General features: G+C 54.4%; 1 protein-coding gene across 6 annotated transcripts in view; it reads right to left on the bottom strand.

The window, feature by feature from the left end:
- Positions 1-14,461, bottom strand: part of ADCY3 (adenylate cyclase 3) — a 101,092-nt gene extending 86,631 nt beyond the window's left edge. Inside the window, exons 1-2 of one of the 6 annotated variants that reach the window (XM_063595042.1) lie at positions 13,878-14,461; positions 12,508-13,379 (exon numbers count right to left, since the gene is read on the bottom strand). In XM_063595042.1, the coding sequence (XP_063451112.1) occupies positions 12,508-13,182 (675 nt within the window). In that variant the 5' untranslated portion in view covers positions 13,183-13,379; positions 13,878-14,461. The remainder of the gene's footprint in view (positions 1-12,507; positions 13,380-13,877) is intronic. The other 5 variants (XM_063595040.1, XM_063595041.1, XM_008952399.5 and 2 more) reach the window with 5 other exon arrangements.
- Positions 14,462-15,452: the final 991 nt, after the last annotated feature.

The raw sequence follows: 15,452 nt of genomic DNA, 5'->3' as shown, positions 1-15,452 counted from the left end.
GCCAGAGAAACAGCCATTTCTAGTGCTTGCCGCCTATCCCAGTGAAAAAGGTATTATTATCACACCCATTTTGCAGAAGGAGAAACCAGGCAAAGAGGTTAAATAACTTACCCCAGATCTCACAGCTGGTAAGTGGGGGAGCTCCTGGTGGTTCAAGTCGAATGACTGTGACGCCAGTGCTTTGACCCAGAGTCCAAAGCAGAAAGCCACCCGGGGTGAGGGTCGACCAAGACTCACAAGGTCCCTTCACTACGCCGTAATTGTGAAGGCCAGCAGGTCTGAGACACAATGGAAGGGATAGGAAATGCCACCTGTAATCCCAGCACTTTGGGAGGCTGAGGCGGGCGGATCACCTGAGGTCAGGAGATCGAGACCAGCCTGGCCAACATGGTGAAACCCCGTCTCTACTAAAACTACAAAAACTAGCCAGTCGTGGTGGTGCACGCCTGTAATCCCAGCTACTTGGGAGGCTGAAGCAGGAGAATCTCTTCAGCCCAGGAGGTGGAGGTTTCAGTGAGCTGAGATGATGCCACTGCACTCCAGCCTAGGCGAGAGAGTGAGACTCTGTTTAAAAAAAAAAATAAAAAGAACCACCCTAGATTGGGCTCTTCATGGAAATAAAGAGTGAATATCCCAAATTTGTCCCTGGAGATGGGCAATATGATATTAACAACTACAAGCCCAACTACAGGAGGAATGTGTGTTCCAGAGCACTCAGTGCTGCACCAATGAAAGGTAAACTGTAAGCATGGGCAGGAGTAGAGCAAAAAGGCACTGAAGGGTGAGGCTGTGTGCCACTCCTTGGCTGCCTCCAGCTGACAGGGTTGTCCACAGTAGAAAATGTGCCTGTGGGCAGTGGGGTTGGCCCCCAGCCCCATGTGGGAGGATGAACAACCCTTGGCACCATGCCATGCGCTTTGCTCAGATTCCCCTTCAGGAAATTACTGATTTGGTTTCTTAGGAATTGGCAGCAAATATGTACCAAATGACACACATGGTATTACCACCCCCTGCTCCCACCCTGCTGCCCTCCAGAGAAGGTGGGAAGGTCCACCTACCATAAGCAGGTTGGTGACCAGGCCTTGAGCAATCTGTCTTATAAGAATCAGGCTCAAGACTGGACGTGGTGGCTCACGCCTATAATCTCAGCAGTTTGGGAGGCAGAGGCAGGTGGATCACTTGAGGTCAGGAGTTTGAGACTACCCTGGCCATCATGGTGAAACCCCATCTCTACTAAAAATACAAAAATTAGCCAGGCGTGGTGGCACGCACCTGTAATCCCAGCTACTCGGAAGGCTGAGGCAGGAGAATCACTTAAACCCAGGAGGCGGAGGTTACAGTGAGCCAGGATCGCACCACTGCACTCAAGAGCAAAACTCCATCTCAAAAAAATAAAAATAAAAATGAAAGGAATCAGGTTCATGGGAATAAATTCCTCAGGGCCTGGTCCCCTTGGGTGAGAAACTGCCCTCAAGGGCAGTCCAGGAGCCCACCGAGAGCTGGATAGGCAGCTGTCGCAGTCTTCCACTACCAGATCTGACTCAGCCGACACCAAACTACACTTCCTGGAGATCAGTCCTGAAGTGACATGTGAACAACAAACCCCAGACATGGAAATCTTGCGAAAGTTCAAGTCCAGTCGCTTATGTTGGGGTTTTGAATAGAGCTCAAGAGAGGGGTAGATTTCTTCTGAAACAAGTCATTTACTTTCCTGTCTACAAGAAGGAAAGTGTTGTGGAGGAGAGGAAGGGGAAAAGGAAAGAAACAGTTTCATTTCTAATCAAAGCGAATTCCTTAGGAACCACAAAGGAATTTCCTAGAAGAAAGGACTGAAAACCTGCTCAGAAGAAGGAAGAGGCATCAGACAGAAAATGGCAAGGAGGGGAAAGGAGAGAGGGGATGGGCCTGCTGAAACGACAGCAAGTAAATAAAATGCAAGTGACACATAAATAAAATCAATAAATTAAGAATAGACAAGACTGGGCGCGGTAGCTCACGTCTGTAATCCCAGCACTTTGGGAGGCCGAGGTGGGCAGATCACTTGAGTTCAGGAGTTGGAGACCAGCCTGGCCAACATGGCGAAACCCCATCTCTACAAAAATACAAAAAGTAGCCGGGTGTGGTGGTGAGCTCCTGTAATCCCAGCTACTTGGGAGGCTAAGGCAGGAGAATCACTTGAGCCTAGGAGGCAGGGGATGCAGTGAGCTGATATTGTGCCACTGCACTCCAGCCTGGGCAACAGAACGAGACTCTCTCTCAAGAAAAAATAAAAATAAAAATACAAAAGTTAAGAGTAGACAAATGAGCCAAGCGTGGTGGCTCACGCCTGTAATCCCAGCACTTTGGAAGGCCAAGGTGGGCAGATCACCTGAGGTCGGGAATTCAAGACCAGCCTGGCCAATATGGAGAAACCCCATCTCTACTAAAAATGCAAAAATTAGCTGGGCATGGTGGCGCATGCCTGTAACCCCAGCTACTCGGGAAGGCTGAGGCAGGAGAATCACTTGAACCTGGAAGGCAGAGGTTGCAGTGAGCTGAGATTGCACCATTGCACTCCGGCCTGGGCAACAAGAGCAAAACTCCGCCTCAAAAAAAAAGAAAGAAAAAAAAGTAGACAAATGCCCTACAGAAAAGGAATAGTACAATATTCTGCAATATTATTCAGCATTTTATAATTTGAAATATTCTTAACAATAATCCTTTCACAATGAGGAAAAAGAGCTAGTTGATTACGCAGAAAAGAGATGAAAAAAGGATAATGAAGAAACTTGGTCTGATTCATTCATAGTTCAAAGATCAGAGATGGTCTGCCAAGATTAAATGTAATAAAGAAATAACTAGCATCTGCACAGTGCTTTGTAGTTTAAAGTGCCTCTATATATTACCCACCCCTCCCCCAACCAGGTAACACAGTCACACTCCGGTGCCCTTGTTTGCCAGTTAGAACTGTGGGAAGCAGTCCCTCAACTGGCACCATGGCCCCACCTTGGCTAGGCTTAAGTCTCCCCAATGCAAGAGCATCAATCGTGCAAAACACCATCAGAAAGACACTGCTTCCTGCTTCCTAATGGCCGATCTACCCAGCACAGGCTACCTGGGACAATCATGGGTCCCGGCAGGAAGCAGGGGCGGGTTACAGATGTCCCATGCTGAGGGCCCCCCCCGACACACATTGGCTGCTCCACGTGTTGGATTCTAAGCCCCCTTCCTTTTTGATTCTACACACTCTCCCCAGGCAACCCCTCAGCCTCCCTACAGTTTTAGGTGCCACTTAAATGCCGATGATTCTCAAATCTGCAACTCTAGACCTTTCTTCTCCAGATCTTGAGTACAAGGTCTGGTATACAGAAGGTGTTCAATAACTTTCCACTGAATAATCTGGAAGTTCCACTTGGATGTCCCACGGGCAACTCAAACCAAACTCATCTTCTCCATCCCCTATGTCCGTCCTGGTGGGTGGCCCTCATGGTGCCACGCCTGGACTCCCTCACCAGCCTCCTGCACCATGTCGACTTCATTCAGGTCCACCAAGATGATCCCCCTAAATGCAAACCCAATCCTATCTGGTGTTTCTGAAGCTTGTGCACATGCAAATCTCTACCTCCTGGGAAAGGAATACAAACCTCAGAGCCAAGCTGCCAACCTAAGCTGAGGAGAGAAAGGGGCAGGAATGGTGCTGGGGTCCATGATTAAGCCACACATCCTGTCACCTAGGGCAGTGTCCTGGACACAGGGGCCGTTGCATGCTTGAGAAGGTAAGAGAATGACTTCTCACACAAATAAGGCAAGACAAAGTCTATACAGATGAATTCTGAGCCACCATTTCTCTCTGTACAATGCAGTTTCTGAAACTTTCTAAAAATCTTAGAAATGATGTATTGGATCCTACAGAGAATCAATACCTTAATGGAGTTAAAAACACTGGGCTCTGGGTCACATTTCTAACTTTTGAAGCATTCTGTGGTCACAGAGTATTTTGGACCCTACCCAATCTCATGGCTTTAATTAGTTCCGTCTCCCCGCATCCCCCATGTGCCTCCTGGTTTCTCAGACAGCCTCAGAAGACAGCTGCTATCAATTCATTCCCTCCCTTACACACGCTACTCAAACATCAAAAGATAGAATCAATTTCCTCTTGCATCTGAGTTAGCCTGGACTTCTTGTAGCCGATAGTGATGAGCCTAACCTTTAAAAACTGTGATAGCTTCCACCTTCTCTCTGAGACCACCATGCTGTGAGGAAGCCCAAGTTAGCCACATGGAGAGGTCAGGAGGAGGAGCTCTGAGGCTCCAGACATGAGTAAAGGCTTCTTAGAACTTGCCAGCATAGCTGGCAACTGAATGCTGCAGGTGAATGAAACAGCGCAGGTGGACAAATGAGTGACCCCAGCCCATGCCACGTGAAGCACAAAAACCACCCAGCTGAACAGTCAACCCACAGGATCATGAGAAACAATAAACTGTCATTCTTTTTTTATTCTTTTTTGAGACCGGTCTTGCTCTGTCACCCAGGCTGGAGTGCAGTGTCACGATCATGGCTCATCGCAGCATCCGGGGCTCATAATCCTCCCACCTCAGCCTTCTGAGTAGCTGGGACTACTGGCACATGCTACCATGCCTGGCTGATTTTTGTACCATTTGTAGAGACAAGAGTTTTGCCACGTTGCCCAGGTTTAAACTGTTACTCTTTTAAGCCTCCAAATTTTGGGGCTGTTTGTTACACAGCAGTGGATAACTAAAACACATGGTGAATAAATGGACATATACTCAGTAACACTGAGTAATGAGCCATCCCACATTACTGAATTTCCAAATATAATCCTTATTTGTTCAAACTTGTGTTATCCATTCCCGAGGAAAATGTTTTTAGATACTACACTACACTTTATACTAAATGCAATTTAATATTTCCTTTCTTTTCTTTTCTTTCTTTTTTTTTTTTTTTTTGTGAGACAGAGTCTCCCTCTGTCACCAGGCACAATCTCAGCTCACTGCACTCTCTGCCTCCCGAGTTCAAGCAATTCTCCTGTCTCAGCCTCCCCAGTAGCTGGGACTACAGGCGTGCACCACCATGCCCGGCTGATTTTTTGTATTTTAATAGAGATAGGGTTTCACCATGTTGGCCAGGATGGTCTCGATCTCCTGACCTCGTGATCCACCCACCTCGGCCTTCCAAAGTGCTGGGATTACAGGTGTGAGCCACCGCGCCTGGCCTTAATATTTTCTTGATGAGTTGGTCACCATTATGCACATCAGTTACTATGCTGTCCTATAATGTAACAACGCCTCCTACAGCCACAGAAGGTGCATATGAGGGCTGTTGGTTGCAACACTCAACACCCCAGACATCTCTGTTCCTTGAAGATGCCCCCCAAAACACCTCCTCATCCCCCAGATTGCTCCTTCTAACGCTTGTGGGTTGAGAAACCAAAACCCTAACCCCGTTGGAACTATCTCAACAGGCTCCGAGGGAAGATATAAGGGTTCTTTTTTTTTTTTTTTTTTTGAGATGGGGTCTCACTGTTCCCCAGGCTGCAGTGGGGTGGTATGATCAGAGCTCACTGTAACTTCAAACTCCTGGGCTCAAGCCATCCCCCTCCCCAGCCTCCTGTACAAGACACACACCATCAGCCTGGGCGCTGTGGTTCATGCCTGTAATCCCAGCACTTTGGTAGGCCGAGGCAGGTGGATCACCTGAGGTCAGGAGTTCGAGACCAGCCTGGTTACTGTGGTGAAAACCCGTCTCTATTAAAAATACAAAAAAAATTAGCCAGGCATGGTGGTGGGTGCCTGAAATCCCAGCTACTTGGGAGGCTGAGGCAGGAGAATTGCTTGAACCTGGGAAGCGGAGGCTGCAGTGAGCCAAGATAGCATCATTGCACTCCAGCCTGGGCGACAGACTCAAAAAAAAAAAAACCACACACACACACACACCACCAAGCCCAGCTGAATTTTTTTTGGTGGTTGTGTACGTGTGTGTGTGTGTGTGTGTATGAAGATGGGGTCTCATTATGTTGCCCAGGCTGGTCTTGAACTCCTGGCCTAAAGTGATATTCCTGCCTCAGCCTCCCAAAGTGCTGGGATTCCAGGCATGAGCTACTGGTCACCGCCTAATGGGTTCTTTTATGACTCCAGTGAGAAGGAACTCCAAAATCCTACTGACCTGGGGTCCAATCCTGCTCTGCCTCTTACTAGGCATGTGGCCCTGGACAAGTCATCTCAGTTGTCACCCATTTCAGTTTCCTGATCTGTAAAATGGAAATAATATTTGCCTCTTGCCAGAAGGCACTAAACTGTAACAGAGCAAGAGCTCAGTAAACACAGCCACCTCCTCACTGTCCCTGCTCATGGGCCTCGACCTACGCACAATGTGTCTCTGAGTCTCCGTGTTGGTGATAGCACATACCCGTGGAATCTATTATCAAGAACGTGTAATTTGGTGATGGCTGGGCGTGGTGGCTCACACCTGTAATCCAGCACTTTAGGAGGCCGAGGTGGGTGAACTGCCTGAGCTCAGGAGTTCAGGCCCAGCCTGGGCAACATGGTGAAACTCTGTCTCTATTTGAAAAAAAAAAAAAGGAAGAAGAAAAAGAAAAAAAGAAAAAACAAAAAGAATGTGTAATTTGGTGGGGGGGCAGCCAGGGGCAGAGGGTGGTGTTGGAATATTTATCCAGCATTAGACCACCCTCGTGGGATTTGCTGTTTGTTTATGAAGAAACTGCAGAATGCCAATAACCCTGGCATCCCAGCCACTCCATCTGACGGAGGGTTTACCCAGAAGGCTGGGCAGACCAAGCCCAGGAGTGAGCACGCGTGTGTGTGTGTGCGCCTGCATGTGCATGTAAAACTACCCAGTTACCCACCCCTGGCCCAGCCCTGGGCTTCCGTTTCCTCTCTAGAAAAACTCGCTGACTATAAAGCGCTGATTTAAAATAATAAACACGAGGAGTCCAATGTTCACAGCAAAATGTCAGGGAAATAATGTGGATGAAAGGTGGGGCCTAAATTGCATATGCATGATGATGACAAACTGGGAAAGCTCTGTTTACACACAGATCGGGGTCAGAAAAGGCCACAGAAAGCTGCGACAGGGAAAGGATGGAGGGGTTGATTTTCTGCAAAGCTGTTTACATGTTCAATGACTGATTATTCCTCCTCACATGCAGCTGAATCTGATGGCCCTGCAGTCCCCTTCTACGCACGTCATCATTGTTCTGGTCCCTGGACCCTCCACTGATGCCCATCTGCATACTCTCCACGGAGGGATGACAGCTTCTTTCCCGTCCCGGGTCAGTGGAGAAGCCCAGGGCCAAAGAGCCAGGACTGGCTTGAGTTTGCCTCCTCTTGCTCTGTGTCCTGCACACCTCTCCCTGCAGCCTGCTTCCTGAAGGCTGAAAGCCCCCAGGCCTGCTGCTTCCTGCCCACCGCACCTCACACCAGCTCCTGTCCCAATTCAGCCCCCTGCCTTTCTCAAGTACTCCTGGCCACGTGCCCACAGGGAACATCGTCATGGGCTTCTCCCTTCTTTGCATCCAATTCCCATGGGGAGAAGGGGGTGCCTCCTGTTATACCTTAGGGACTGCCATCTCTTGGCACTGTTCAGCTACGTTGCTTAGCAAAGACATTTGGGGGCAGCCAGAAAAGTAGGAGGCCCAGATGCCTGGGTTCCAGAGAAAGAGAGGCTTTCAGGGAAGTCCCCCAACCCACCTTTCTCACTCATCAGTGACCCCTCCCCTGTAATCCAGCCCCACTACCTCCTCTCAACCTCACTGAGCCTCAGTCCCCTTATCTGTGAAATGGAGCCAGTAACATCCAGGATTAAATGGGATGAGGTGCATGCAACAGCTACCTGCCATCTGCAGACAGGGTGTCTCTGGAAGCCTCAGTTTCCTCTCACCCTCCCTACGGCAGCTCCCTCCAGCCCCTAGGAGCAAATGTTCCTTTGCTGGGTGAATGATTGCTGTGTAATTTGCAGGTGTGAAAGAAACTGCACATCCACAGCTTCCTCATGTTTTACTTGGTGAAAAAAGGTCTTAACAGGCTCTTCATTCCATGAGAGAATTTTGCTCCCAAATAGCCTTTCTGCTCTGAAGTAAGGGTACAAAATATTTGTCAGCAGTTCCTAGTCCCTACTTTGCCAAATGCTAAAGGCACGCCCGGCCCACCACCACCCCCAACCATCCTGGCTGCCTTCCCCATTGTCCGCACTCATTGGCCGCTGGTCCTGCAGGTCCTGGTCCTGAGCCCAGCCCCCTCCTTCCTCCTCACCCAGCCCAGGGGCAGTTTAGGGCAGTAAAGGGCAAGTAATTCCGTAACAGGTCCTGGGGCAGGACCCAGGCCAGGGGAGCGAAATGGGCAAACACTGCCAGCCTCGGCTCCTCCTGATCCATCTGTCCTCCCTTCCGGCTGCTCTGGGCCTGTGTTGCCTCTTGGGATGGGGGACCCATGGAGCAGCAATCAGTGCTCCATGGAACACAGACAAATGAGCCCTGGGCTGGGAGTCAACGCCTGGGCTCCCGTCCTGTTTCTGCCACCAAAGTGATGGGTGACAGTGAACCAGTTATCACCCATCTCTGTTTCGTCCTCTGTTCCCTCCTCTGGACAGCGGCTCACACCTGTAATCCCAGCACTTTGGGAGGCTAAGGCAGGCGGATTACCTGAGGTCAGGAGTTTGAGGCCAGCCTGGCCAACATGGTGAAATCCTGTCTCTACTAGAAATACAAAAAAATTAGCCAGACATGGTGGCGGCCACCTGTAATCCCAGGTACTTGGGAGGCTGAGGCAGCAGAATCTCTTGAACCCGGGAGGAGGAGGTTGCAGTGAGCCAAGACTGTGCCATTGCACTCCAGCCTCGGAAATAAGAATGAAACTCTGTCTCAAAAAAAAAAAAAAGGAATGGGGGACAGGCAGGGGCTAGAGGATGGGTCGTGAGAACCATTGGCTAGGTCCCTGCCCACCCAAGGTGGCTCTCAGAACATCCTCCCCGCCCCAGCACAGCCTGAGTGTCAGATGGCCTCATCCTCCTTATCCCCTGACCTTGCAGGCTGCAAGGCCCATGCTGCTCGGCAATATTCACTCATTAACTCATTGGTGGGGCCCCAGCCCCACCCCATCCCACACTCCCTGATCACCTGCTCTTCCTGTCAGAACCCCACCCGCTGGCCTCCTGAGAGGAGCCCAGGACAGGTTGTCTGGCTGGCCTCTGACCTCTCAGGCTGCCAACAGCCCCATGTGTACCTTCTGTCCTTCCCCACAGAGCTGCGCATGGGCATGGGGGGATAAGGGCTGCAGAGGAAGAAGACTTTTGACACTGGCAATGCTTCTTCATGCTGCCGGTGACAGCAGCAACAAAACCACAAAACTCACAAGACCCCAGAAATCCAGGTGTCTATTTCGAACTGGGAAACTGCGTTCATCCCCCACTGACCCTGGAGGGAGTCCCCAGCCAGAGCCGACAGGGGATGGGAGAGAGAAAGACAAGGGCAAGCACATGGGTAGGAGAAAGGCGGTGCCTGGGGTCTGGAGAAAGTTCTGGGACCTACCCTGACCAGAAGGGGCCTGGTCCCCTGGTTCTTGCATCCTGTCCTCCAGCCCTTGCCCCCGATCCTTGATGGGGCCCACATCCCAGGAGGCAACGGCAGCAGGGGAGATGAATGACACCTCACTCCAGGGCTCAGGGGAGACCGCTGTCCCGGGTGTCCCTCCCCACAGCAACACGGGGTGCTGCAGCTTATGTTTTTTGTTGTTTTTGTTTTTGTTTGATGGAGTCTCGCTCTGTCGCCCAGGCTGGAGTGCAGTGGTGTGATCTCGGTTCACTGCAATCTCTGCCTCCTAGGTTCAAGTGATTCTCCTGCCTCAGTCTCCTGTGTAGCTGGGATTATAAGCACGCCCCATCACACCTGGCTAATTTTTGTATTTTTAGTAGAGATGGGGTTTCGCCATGTTGGCCAGGCTGGTCTTGAACTCCTGACCTCAGGTGATCCGCCCGCCTCAGCCTCCCAAAGTTCTGGGATTACATGCATGAGCCACCATGCCCGGCCCCGTTTCCACCATCTTCAGAGGCCAAATGCCGGGATGCTGTGAGTTGATGCTCTGGCGGGTGGGCCTGGGAACCCAGGCACCTTTTAAAAAGTCACATTAGTCCCAAACCAGTGACTCAGAAGCTTCTGGAACACAGCCCACTGTAAGCTGGGGCCTCCTGCCTTCGATCTCAGGCTCCCAATCGGACCTTGAGAGCTCTCTGCCCCTCTTGCTCTGTTCCCAAAGCTGCCTCCCAGGCACTGCTTGCATGCCAAGGTCAGGCTCCCCTGGGATGCTAATATTTTTATTCTTGATTTCTATCTTTTTTTTTTCTGTTTTCTAAGTTTTAGGGTTTTATGTCTTAGCAATACTCAAAGGAGAACAATCATGAGTTTAGAAGTGATCTCCGAGTAGCCACGTGGTGGGGCACCCAGGCCCTGGCCCACCCCTGTGGCCATACCTTCTCAGTCCTTTTCCCTGGAAGCTCCAGGAGCCTCAAAATAAGCCCCTTGTCTACCCGAGGAGATGGAGCTAGAGAGACCAGTCATCCTCAGACCTCAGACCTTAGAACCTGGGAAGCCCGGGCATGGTGGCTCACGCCTGTAATCCCAGCACTTTGGGAGGCCAAGGCGGGCGGATTACGAGGTCAAGAGATCGAGACTATCCTGGCCAACATGGTGAAACCTTGTCTCTACTAAAAATACAAAAATTAGCCAGGCGTGGAGGCACGTGCCTGTAATCGCAGCTACTCAGGAGGCTAAGGCAGAAGAATAGCTTGAACCTGGGAGGCGGAGGTTGCAGTGAGCTGAGATCGCGCCATTGCACTCCAGCCTGGCAACAAAGCGAGACTCCGTCTCAAAAAAAAAAGAACCTGGGACTGGCTAATGCATGGCCTGCAGAGACATGACTGGTGTTTCCACCTAGTCAATGACCAGAAACTCACAGCCCCCTCTACAGAGATTTGGGGTGGGGACGGCAGGGCAGCACATAGCCACTGTCTCCAGGAGGTGGGGTGGGAAGCAAAGCTCCTGCTCTCAGGCAGCTCTCAGTGCTCCAAGGAACATACACAAATGAGCCCTGGGCTGGGGGTCAATGCCTGGGCTCCCATCCTGTTTCTGCCACCAAAGTGCTGGGTGACAGTGAACCAGTTATCACTCATCTCTGTTTCCTCCTCTGTAAAATGGGTAGTCTGGGCTAGATGCCCTGCCAGGCCCTGCCTATGTTAACATCCTCTACCCATTTCTAGAACAAATCAGCAGGATGAGGCATGAGTGGAGAAATTAGCAGAGGAGTGGAAGATTCTGTCTGTCCACCCTGGGCCTGCACACAGCACCTGGTCTCCAGGACCCAGGCACTGACCTCCATGGCTGCTAGAGGCTCACGTCAGTCAGCAAGGATTCTGGGCACGCCCTGCCTCTCCTGACACCCAGAAGGTCACCGCTTCAGAGCTGACTCTACCCCAGCCCCACTAACCACAGAACAGAGCTGGTGTGGGAGTTAAGACATCTCTACCAGACAGAGCACTGCAGGGGCAGGAAGTGGGGGAGCCTCTCTTGACCATCATTGGCACGAGGCTGGCAGGCTGGGCACCAAACCCAGATGCAGACATCTCCGCCTCATTCTCTGGTCACCGGCTTGCTGGCTCCCCAGGGACACACACTGCCTACTGTCCCTCAGGTCCCCTGGTCTCTGCAGCCCCTGAGGGCCTGGCACTTGGTGGGAACACAATACTTTAATAGTTAAGCTGAGGCCGAAATTCCACCCCTTCCAGTAGAAAGCGTGCTCCAGGACCAGCAGAATGCGTGCTTTAGGACCAGGAGACCCTACGTCACAGTGGCCGGCATGACTGTCCCCATTTGCATCCCCACACCACACCTTCAGTGGGGAGACCACCATTCTCCACTTCATAGAACTCCCCAGGCACCCCGAGCTCCCGGAGGCAGGAAATATGACAACTGCGTCTTCCCTCTGTGCAGCCCTTCACGTATCCTAATGCGCTTTCCCCCACATCTCCTGCAATCCTGACAACAACCGTGTCATGCAGGCAGAGCGGATGTTATCCCCATTTGACAAAGGGGCACTGAGTCCACACAGCTAGTCAGTGCTGGGGAGAGATGGGAATCCAGGAGCCCTCTTCCCAAGGGAGGTCCTCCTTGCCAGGGTCACTGACAGGGAATGGCCAGGACAATGCTGCCTCAAGACCAGCCCTGGGTGGGCCTTCCTGTCACACACTTAGACTGGGCACAGGTGAAGAGTGGCCCTGAGGCCCAATGCCCTGACATCCTCCTTTCCCTGGGGCCAAGCACAGGCAGACTCCGGGTAATGGCACAGGGGTGAAAAGGCAGGGACTAGGGAGAGAGGTGAGAGCCCCGGAGGCCCCCAGGACACATTTTGACTCAAAGGCAAAGCAAACAGCAACTCCAACAGGTCCCAAGTTGGTGAGAGCTGCTGGAGAGGACGCTGTGGGGGGACAGTGGGCAGGACTCACCTCCCGCAGCAGCTGCATCCCCTTGAGCTCCTCCTGCTGCTGCTGGGCCACGGTGACCCCCAGGACCAACGTGTGCACCACACAGGAGACCACGGAGATGATCACGATGGGGCTGAGGCTGAGGGGCAGCGTGATGAAGAAGGAGAAGACAAAGAAGACCTGCCAGCCCACCGTGTCACTAGCCGCGTGGGCACGCGCGAAGTTCAGGCCCAGGTAGGAGAAGATCTGGGCGGTTATGAGCAGCCACAGCACGTAGGGCACCACTCTGCGGGTGACCCGGTCCGGGAGCAGCCCCTTTTTGCAGAGCACGAAGAGGATGATGTCCAACACCAGTCCAATTCCAGCCACGGCGAGGGGAGCCAGCTTGTCGCTGGAGAAGACCACAGCACACATGACCACCACGTAGCAGTCAAAGAGGGCTGCAAAGACCACCAGCACCAGCAGGGTCTCGTGGCGCTGCCTTTTGAAGTAGGTCTGGTAGAGGTTCTCCAAGGACTCCGGCACGAAAGTCAGCCGCATGAAGCGAGGCAGGCACAGGCAGGAGCCCGAGTTCCGGACCGAGATTTCATGGGTCCGGCCCACCCCGCGGTCAGGGTCGGAGGGCAGGCTGACGGAGTACTCGGCTGAGTACTCGGCCGAGTATTCGGGCTCGGAGAAGCCCTGGTTCCTCGGCATACTGGCTGGTGTCTGCTACTGGCCCTAGAGAAGTGGACTGGGAACGGAGGAAGAGCTCTGGACTGGGCCTCCTCTCAGGGCTCTCTGAGACCTGGGGAGGGCTGAGGGCCTCTTCTTGTCTGGGGCGGAGGGGAGGCCACCTCCAGCAGGAACGCAGAGCGGGTTTCCAGAGCACAGGTAGCACTGATCAGCTAGAACTGAAAAGGGCATTGCTGAGTAGAAGCACCTCTTCCCTCCTACCTTGCGGTTTCCCCATGACCCGCCCTAACCCTCATAAAAGGATCTCTGCTGCAAGAGCCTCCCAACCCAGGGCCTTCCCTGCCACCCCCGGCTCACACCACCGCCCACCGCACGCACACTTAGTCCTGTCCGTGCCAGACACTCAATTTCCTGTCCCTGGCTTGTGGAAGGGCCTAGCCGCCTTTCCATCCCTGGTAACCGGTTTCTCTCTGTCATCTCTTCTTTCTCAGTCCCTGACTTCCTCACCTAAATTCCCTCCAGGCCCAGTCCTTAGAAGCTGGAAATAAAATGTGCCGGAAAGAAATCAGGACCATCGTAGGGGATTCCTGAGCCTTCCTTCTGTTTACTTCCTTTTTCCACCAAGCCCTTGGAGACTCGGGCTCCGATCCGGCCCCCTTCCCACGCTCGGGGCGCTGTCTTCCCCCCCGGAAGCCTGGCCCTGCCCCTGCGTTTACCTGTGCGGGAACTCGGCCACCGCGTGCTCCCGGACGGTCCCCACGCGGGCTGGGGCGGGAGAGCTCGGCGCGCCCGAGGGCTGCTCCCCGCAGAGCCGCGCCGCCCCGCCAGCGCCTCGCGGCCCGGCCGGAGCGCGATCTCCCGCCGTCAGGCCCAGGATCCGACTGGGAGAGGCGCAGGGCTGCCCCTCAGCATCCGCGGGCGCCCGGCCGCAGGGGGAAGGAGGAGGCGGCGACGAGGGCTGGGAGATCCGGGGGCGCCGGCCCAGCGCGCCCGCCCTGGGGCTGAGGCTCGGGGGCAAGGGCCGTGCGGGGGCCGGCAGGCGCGGGCGGCGGCGAGCGCGGCTCTCCGGACCCCTCCCCTGCACCCGCGGCGGCGGCCGCTGCTAGGGGCGCGCGCGGGGCCCTCCCCGGCGGGAGCGCGGGCCGAGCCCGGGGAAGCCCGCCAGCATCCTCTCGCCCGCCCGCGCCGAGCCGAGCCAGCCGAGTCCGGGCTCGGCGTGCTGCACAGCTATTCTCCGCGCGGCGCCGGCGGCTCCGGGGCCACGCGCGCTCCAGGCCCCGGGAGGCGGGAGGCGGGCGGGGCGGCCCCTCCCTCGCCCCAGTCGCCGCCCTCTCGGCGGCGCGTTCCGGAGTGGGGCGGCGGGGGAGGCGCCGGGCGGCGGTCCCAGGACCCGCGCGGGCGAGAGCTGGAGGGGCCCGGGCGGCCCCCGATCTGGCGCGGGCGGCCCCCGATCTGGCGCGGGCGGCCCCCGATCTGGCGCGGGCGGCCCCCGATCTGGCGCGGGCGGCGGGCTGGGGCGATGGCTGCGTGGAAGCGCGGGCGCGGGCGTGGGCGTGGGCGGTGGGCGGTGGGTGGCAGGGCTGGGGCGAATCCACCCCTTCCAGCGAGGAGGCCCGGTCTAGGAGGATGGAAGCCCGGGACGCGCCCGCCCGCAGGTGAGGCGCGCTCGGGGCACCCCGCCGCCCCCTCCTCCGCCGCGGCTTCCTTCCGGGCCGGCAGAGGCCAGGGCTCAGGTTTGGGGACCGCTCCGCCGCGGGGCACGTGGGGCCTAAGTATCCCCGCCCACCCCGGGAGCCCAGACTCCGGAGCGCCGGGCCTGAGCTTTCCGCAGAGGGGCCCGGCAGCGGAGCCCTGTCCTGCTCGCAGGAGGCGGGTGGCGGTGGCCCGGTGGGCACTACACACGTGGAACTGGAAGAGTTCCTGAGACCCTGCTTCGAAGAGATTTCCCGTGCACATTCTACCCGTTTGAGATGTGTTTGAGTTCGCAAACTCTCCCTTAAAGATGCGAATGCTCCTTTGAATAGTTAAACCTATCAGTCTCTTACACCATAGTATAAATTATTCTCCTTGCATTTGACAGAACACAGTGCTAAGATCAACTACAGGCTTTGGGAATTTAAATAAAGGAAGAGGAAAGAGATAGAATGTTTTGGGACAAAAGGGACAAAAGCACGTGTGGGAAGGTAAGTGCTGAGGACAGCCAGCAGCAACAGGGGGTCATCTCCCCTGGGGAGAGCTGAAGGAATGAACAGAGGGGAGAGAAACTTGGCTATCCAGACCCTGGATGGAGC

This window comes from Pan paniscus, chromosome 12 (assembly GCF_029289425.2).
Source record: "Pan paniscus chromosome 12, NHGRI_mPanPan1-v2.0_pri, whole genome shotgun sequence".
In the NCBI taxonomy this organism is placed as follows: domain Eukaryota; kingdom Metazoa; phylum Chordata; class Mammalia; order Primates; family Hominidae; genus Pan; species Pan paniscus.
Note: the sequence above shows the minus strand (reverse complement) of the source record. Positions and strands in the feature narration are given on the sequence as shown.